The 7876-nt window shown below is 42.5% G+C and overlaps 1 protein-coding gene across 7 annotated transcripts in view; it reads right to left on the bottom strand.

Moving 5' to 3' along the window:
- Positions 1–7876, bottom strand: part of LOC104149672 (acyl-coenzyme A synthetase ACSM4, mitochondrial) — an 85589-nt gene that overhangs the window by 15604 nt on the left and 62109 nt on the right. For 2 of the 7 annotated variants that reach the window (XM_009683420.2, XM_009683419.2), the window contains exons 1-2: positions 3089–3216; positions 2349–2402 (exon numbers count right to left, since the gene is read on the bottom strand). Coding sequence is in view for 1 of the 7 variants with exons in the window: in XM_068908504.1 (XP_068764605.1) it covers positions 3089–3106 (18 nt within the window). In the remaining 6 variants the exon portion in view is untranslated. Of the gene's footprint in view, positions 1–2348; positions 2403–3088; positions 3234–5483; positions 5600–7103; positions 7272–7876 lie in introns of those variants that run through there. The other 5 variants (XM_068908502.1, XM_068908503.1, XM_068908501.1 and 2 more) reach the window with 5 other exon arrangements.

The following is a 7876-nucleotide window of genomic DNA, read 5'->3' on the forward strand; positions in this document are numbered from 1 at the left end:
AGAACCACATCTGAGGGCCACGTTACAGTCTCTTTAACCTGGCAAAAATCCACGTTGTCTCTGAAGAGAGCAATTTGGCACCCCCGGCCCGTGCCCAAAGTCACATTTTCCCATTCCCATACACAGAACAGCAGATGGAGTGACAGGGCACAAGGAAAGCCTCTGCCTGGCAGAGAGGCACGAATTTCTGATCAAAGGAGGTTGGCTGAGTTCAAAGGCCTTTCTGAGTTTCATTACCAGTGGCCCCAGTCATAATAAGCCCTTATATGATCTCTGTGCAGATCTTCAGAGAACAAATGTTGCTTTAGAGCAGATTCCACAGCAACCAGCACAGCTGGAGAAGAATTCAGCTGTTTTTTTCCCCACATTTTTAAAGATGTGATAAATATTGATGATGTAAACACTCACTGGGCATGGCTTTACCTGGGATCCGAAGAGAACTATGGCCCCTCCATTTGCCATTATCACAGCACTGAACCTCATGGGTTCCCTGTACAGTCCCACAGCTCCACAGTGAGATGCAAGGAGATGGGGTGGCTCTGGTTACACTGCCCTCCTGTGTCCCCCTCCTCTCATGGTACCACAAGGTGCAAGATTTCAAGAGGAGTTATGGAGCACTCCCCATTCAGAGTGGCCTGGAGATAATATTGGTTTTGCATTGAAATAATCCTTCAGGGTATTCTTCTCTCGTTTCATGTTACCTATCAGAGAGCCCTGTCTCATGGGGCAATGCTCATTCCATCCCTTCTCCAGACGCTCACCGACGTTCATGCTGAATTTGAACAGATGTGCCTATGATTTCATGCATGTGTCTTGTGTTTAGTGCTTTACTGGATCATGAACGATCATTCCGCTTATAGCAGGACTGAGCTCAAAATGCATAGAGACTTCACGTTTCATATTAAACATCATGTACTAGGATCAGTGAGGAGGGAGGTGATAGCAATAGAGATAAGGTAGTCCTGTAGGAGACAGCAATGTAACTAAAAAGTAATGGAGATTTCCAGGAAGAGCCATTTCTGCCAAACAAGCAGGAAAGGACACTACTTAAAGCAGGAACATTTTCTGAGATATTATGGAAGCGCCTAAGGATTATGGGCAGCAGACTCTTCAATCTGCATTATGACTGCAAAAGCCCTGGCTCTGTTCCTTGCGCTTGACCTTGATCTGCCCACTTTCGACTGTGCCTTACTCTCTGAGCTCAGTACACACACCCACCGGACTTTTTATTTAGCTTCTTAGCCTTAAATTATACAAACACCTTTCAAACTAGCACTTATTTGAAAGAATCAATAGAGACAGATACATGCTGAAAATCCCAAATCTATCCTGAATTTGAAAGGGATGTTTGAAATTAAGGCAATATCCTAATTTAGCAGAAGTGTGTATAATTTGTTCTTTTGCCTCCCTACCAAACCTGAATAACAACAACAATAATAAATGTAGGTCAACCTGAAATGAAAAACTTGTATTTTTTCCAACAACAAAAAATAAAGTAATCAATCTAATAAACTAACAAAATAAAATAATTTTGGATCATACCACACATTTCATTCATCCCAAAACAATTTTATGAAGCTTTAAATATTTTAAAAACTTTTAGGACAATCACTTTGGAAATTTCTTTAAACGTTGATTAAAAACACTTTTGAAAGTGTTGAAATTAAGCAAGACTTTTTTTTTTTTTTTAATTGTAGAGGGTTTAAAGCTATTTGCCAAATTCAGCCTGCAGTTGTGAACTGTTTTCACCCCTCTGAAGATGTGTTACTTTGGTGAAAAATAATTAACCAGAAAAACCCTAGTAAGCTCTATTTGCAGCTCTATGAGAAGTGATTCAAACCACAGAACCTAAATGCCCAGGACTAAGCAAAGTTTGTAGCCAAGCCTCAGTAGTACTGGTAGAACTGATCAACAACTCCATTCTGCAGAAAGCAGTCAAGTTTCAAGATGTAAGCCCATGCCAAATGGAAAGCAGACATATGGAAATTTCAATAAAGAAATGAGAGAGGAAGAAAGAATTATTTAGAATATAGTAGTCCAGGGATTTGGGCACTCACAGGATGTGGGAGATCTAAATCAAGATTTGTTCCATCTGCTTCAGGGTGGAGTCTTGGACCTCTCTCTCTGTCTCTCTCTCTTTCTCTCCCTCTCCCTCTCTCTCTGATATCCCACTGCCCTCACTACTGGCTTTCTTTAGAAGCAAAGGACAAACAGAGCTTCCCCTTCCACTCCTCATCTTCTGAAAAAGCCAGAGATGAAACACTGCTCCGCAACCTCGTCATGCTCCAGTCATCTAGTTTGGATTCTAGTTTGGATTCAAGGTTGTCATGTCTATCTGAAGGGCTTACCGGAAACTCATGGATTGCCTTTCCTCCCACAAACCATACAGGCATCTACAGTCCCTGCAGAAAATTAGGAAATCAGTCACAAGACTGACTGGCTCCAGAGCCCAGATATATCACCTGGAAATCACCAGCATCATTCTCAATAGCTCACTTTGGAGTCCCACCACTAGCCAGCCACTGGGGCAGAGAGAGACCACTCTGTAGCGACGAGGGAAACCTGAGTTCACAGTGCTCAGCCAGTTGGTTCATTTACTGTAATCATTTGCACTGCCACAGCACAGAGAGGCTAAAGATAAGATGTGGATATGCACTTGCACACAGAGGCCATAAAATATTTTATGTCCGAGTATGTTATGTCCTGCTCCTTCAAATAGGCTATGTAAATAAACAATCCATGTGAACATGGAACTATTAAGAGAACTGAGATAACAAGAGATAAAGCAATATTTCCCAGATCACACAGCAAATCTGCGGGGCTGCCAGGAATTAGTTTCAGAAATTCAGAATTAATGCAGGACCTGAGACTCTTCTCCTTTTGACCCATTCTCAATTCTAGAGAAACAGTTAAGAGAATGGGAAGGAATCCCACGTTTCCCAGAAAGTGGGATTTGTTCTGGTGCTGTACCAAGATGGAGAAAAGTTTGAGCTGCAAACTTTGATTCAGTGCTCTAGGATCTACCTTAGACCCAGCTGCTGTGAGAAAACCCCAACCCTTTCACTGTAGTATATCATTACCTACTTACCAGTCCCACAATACTCATCAGGAGGGGCCTGCTTTGGTGCCTTCTGCCCAGCGACTATCAAGACCTCCTAATGCCCTTCAGCTCCACCTTCACTGTGTCCCGCGCCTGCTTTCTTTCAGCCAGTGTTTACTATAAAAAGATATGCTGATTTCTGCCAAGCGGCATGAGGTTATACTAACAGCTGAGCAAAGTACACAGGGTGAGATTCCAGCATGGACACAAAGTACTGACTCAGAAATCTGGCTCCCTCCTACCCTCATCTCAGTTGCTTTCTGCAGCAAGGAAATAACTAAAGGGGCAACACAGAATGGGTGGGGAGGAAGAGAAGTAGAGGAGTTCCACCTTTTCTTTGTGTTTTTGGGAAGGAACAGAGGACAACATCTGAAAACCATGACAGCAGCACACAGCAATGTGCCTACCTTCCTGGGGACACAGGCCATGCTGCCTGCCTCGCTGAATTACATGCCCTACCTGTGCTCTTAGCACCTGACCTCAAAGCTCACACTTCTGCCACGTGGTCTGTGGCATCTCCCTCCCTGCTAAACAGCTCTAAATATTATTCAAATGCCTACTAGCATAGGGAAAATAGAGCGTTTGCCATCAGCAGAAAGCGGACCTTAGCTTGGTGTTGTCTGCATGGGAGAGTTTTACTGTTTACACTATGCATTCTTGGTTGACGTTAATTGCAGAATAAGTGTTGCTTTTTAGTTTGATTTGCACATCTTTGAAAGGGGAAAACCTAAATAAAAAATCCCAACCACTTTGATGAAAATAAGTCCCCACAGGAAGGATAAACTGTATCCACAAATATACTCACAAACATGATCACAACCTCACATCATTACAAACTGTAAACATTTCAAGTCATATGTTAGCTTACTGCACTCTAATTTTCCTAGGTGAAGAAGGAGCAGGACAGCAACTGTGATCAAGCACTGTTCGAATGCAGGAAAACACATCTCCAAATTCATTTCTCCTCAAGGCAGGAGAAAAGCCTTTCATAGATCTTTGCCATTTTTTACTGTCAGAATGGTTTTCACAGAATTGCGCAACTGTCCCACATCTCTCCATGTGAGAACAGCCCTCGGTTCTTCCAAACAGCGTGGTGAATATCACTCACGTCTAAGGCTTTCCCAGCCCCAAAAGGCAGGAACACAGCACACCTACTGCCCAAAAGTAAAATGCAGTGCATCAGCCCACGTAAACAACTGACCACATGGTGACTGAAAGGAGACATGTTAAAATGCATTAAAATACACTGACTGTTCCTGCAAAGAAGTAGGTACTAAACTGTTCTTCAGGTCCACCAGCAATACAACGGGTTTGAACACAGCAGAGCCTCTTTACGGTCAGGGATAAAGACCACCTTTGAGCTGGAAGGCAAATGAGACATTGGAGGAGAATGCCCAGAGTGGCTCTGGTATCTCTATTCACAGTAATATTTAAAGCCAGTTTAGTCAAATAGCTGTTAAGAACCATTTACGTATGGTTAACCTTGCCTTAGGTCAGACCAATGACCTCTTCAAGTCCCTTTGAGCTCTAGCTCTGTAAGCCTTTAACTTGCTGGTTGCATACTTTGGAACCTGGACTTGCTGCCGAGCACATGCTACTGCCACTTTCTGTTGCACGTTAGAACCATCCAGGAAAGGGCACAGACATTAATGAATGTTCGACTCCCCACACCTTTAGGAATATCAGCGCTGGTCCTGTTCACTGAAAAGTCTTCAGTCCCTGGGTACACATGGGGAATAACCTAAGGACATAAACACACAGACCTTGTGCTGCTGCTTTGTATTCCAAGCGCGCTCCCAGTTATACAAAGTGATGTTTACCTATTCTTGCACAAGGTTTGCGTATCCAGTGAGGCATTGGGTTGGCCGTAGCGTTCCTGCAGTCTGTGACTGACAATTCATGCTGAGATAGTGACATTTAACAGGCAAGATGGGGGCTACTCTTAAAGACAAACATCTCCTTTTCAAGGCACAAAAGCTGAAGGCGATGTTACTGAAAAAGCAGAAATTTTTGTCCAAATAAGTAGCTCATAAGAATGGTGATTTCTAGGGAACAGGAGGAGCACAACTGATTTTAAATCAGTGAGTAAACCAGCTCATTCACAAAGCCAATATCCAAAACGTACTCCTGTCCTAAGAACTGATTTCAACATGCAGTAGTCTCCTCTCCACGCTTGGCTAGTCTAGGTGAATACAAACAGTTCAAAACCATCCAGACTAGGTGCATCTCACAACTACATTTCTTACAGGAACCTAATGCAGCGTGAAAGATAGCAAGATGCGGGTACCTCATCTTTGCAGGCTTCTTTGGCAATCCCAGTGTCAGACCTTAGGACTAAATCTTCTGAAAAGCGTCACTTAAGTTGTTTGCACAATATACATACCAAAAATGAGCAGGACACTGGAAACACATGTCTGGGCAGGTACAAGAGTCAGTGGATGATGTTGCAGGTGCCTGCTGCAGAGACACATAGCATGTGCCATTTAGGTAGGTGTCTCATATATGCTTATGTTATTGAATACTTTGAATAAAGATCCAAACTCTAGAATAATCCTCAGCATTTGCATAGCGGAAGATCTTAAAGTACACTGCAAACTGCAAACATTAGATTAGCTCAGTTTAAAAGTACAGAGGTTGACACACGAGATTACGGGCTGTATTTGGCACTGGGAAAGAGAATGGGAACTCATTCAAGGTCACACAAGAAAGTTTGCAACTGAAGCAATATTAACATCCTGCTTTTCTGAATTCCACTCTAGTATGTGAAACACAAAATCATCCTCTGTCTGAAGAGTCTTCCAGAGAGAAAATTACATATCTGTAGAGAAACTGTAAAAGCAGCCTACGCAGTGAAAGATGAAAAGTGGGACTGCTGAAATTACTCCCTGACCACGCCAGAAACTAACAGCTAGAAAATCGGTATTTAGCGTGACAACAGGCAGACTCACAACGTCTGCAGCAATCACTAGACCACCAATATAGACTACAGGATGAAATTGGAGGCCAACAGCAATTAACTAACTCATCATGCTTTCATGTACACACACTTGAAGAATGCTTTAGGGCTGCTAAACACGTTTGTACTAGCGAAAAATCACTTCTGCTCACGTTTCCATATATTTTAGTTCAGTAAGTTGCGCTATGAAAAAAACAGCAGTGACTTATTCAGGTTATTAATGAGTTCAAGAGAAATAGTCTCCCAAAGTATAACATTTCTGATTTCTGATTCTCTTCCCACTTTCGCCACATCTACTCCTGGCTTTAGGCAAAATACACTATGACTCTGACTCCATTTCTAAGATGGAGGTGATGATATTTGATGATATCCCCTTGACCCTGATCCTTGTGCAGTCATGCTCTAAGTTCTTCAGAGCAGCAGGGCTTGTTTCTCACAGAGTGTTCTACATTGCCTAGAATAAGTGTACTAGTGGTTTGAGCTACAAAAATTATTTCTGACAGTCTGATTAAAAATCTACAGTCTTTTCATTTCATCAGGGTTTGCTTTGAATGTGTACGTGATTTCACATTAATCAAGTTCTCTGGTTGTCCACGGAAAATAGAAAAAATGAAATTTGAGTTGCTGACATATGAGACAGGTAGAATATAAAAAGTGCATTTAAATCCTCAAATATGCAGGCTTTCTCATACATCAGCAAACAGAAAATGTGGCAACCCTCCCACCCCTTCTCTCCTCTGGGGAATGAGAGCGTATCTTAGATTTGCTCTACCTGATCATTAGAGAGAGGTGTTCATATAGCACTGCCAAAAATAAGGGAAACTTCAGAAATCAAGGGAGGTGCTGAAAAACATGACCACAGTTCTTCAGTGTGGGGCTTCCCCTTACAAAGGCAACGTGCCAATACCCTCTGTCTGTAGCTACAGAAATGGTGCTTGAGGGAGGACCCCCTTCTCCCCCCAAAGTCTTCAAAAAAGTGATTGGTTGAAGATCAGTTTTTATCAAAGAGGAAAAAAAAATAGAGTGAAAATTCAAGAGGATACTCACAGGTGCTTTTAACTCCTATAGTTCTATGGCCCTTTATTCTTCTTCCCATATCTGAGCCCAGGAGGTTGAGCTGTTCTCAGATGCTGCATAATTTATTTTCCATATCTTCTGTGCCCATGCTCAAACTTTCTCCATCTGCTGACAAAATGCTCCTTGGGAGGTTCATGCCTGTTTTGAAAAGGACACCTCACAAAACTGCAATGACACCATGTGAGAGGGAATATAATGATGCTTGTGAAAGACAGGTCAAAAACAATACCTGGGAAAAAAGAAAAAAAAATTAACAATGCCTTAAATTATCCTCTATTTATTTACAAGTAAAATAAAACTACTAATAATGAAGACATTTTCCCATTGTTAAATACAACACCATTGCTAAGCTGACAGCATTTTGAAGGCCTCTCACTTCTGCCAGCTATGGCACAGCACACCTGTATTCCAAGGATTGTGCGTAGGTGTCCCACCACCCAGGCAGGTATGCTCTGGTGACCTTGCTGCTAACTCCACCAGGTCTCATCTGTGCCTGTCTTGTACTCTACTAGCGCCCTGCTCTCCTCGAGCGTGAGCCTGTGATGCTGGGTTAGCCTCCACAGCTGCCTCCTCACCCCCATGCCCAAAGCGATCAGTGTCAACAAAATCTAAAACAGGGGAAGTGAAGAAAAGGCTCCAAATAAAAGGAGTGATGGATTCCTGCAACGCTGAAGTGACTTGAAACATAAAGCATCTGGGAGGCAAAGAGAGAATGAGTGGAATAAAAAGGAATTGACAGAAAG

Source organism: Struthio camelus, chromosome 15, assembly GCF_040807025.1.
Source record: "Struthio camelus isolate bStrCam1 chromosome 15, bStrCam1.hap1, whole genome shotgun sequence".
Taxonomy (NCBI): Eukaryota; Metazoa; Chordata; class Aves; order Struthioniformes; family Struthionidae; genus Struthio; species Struthio camelus.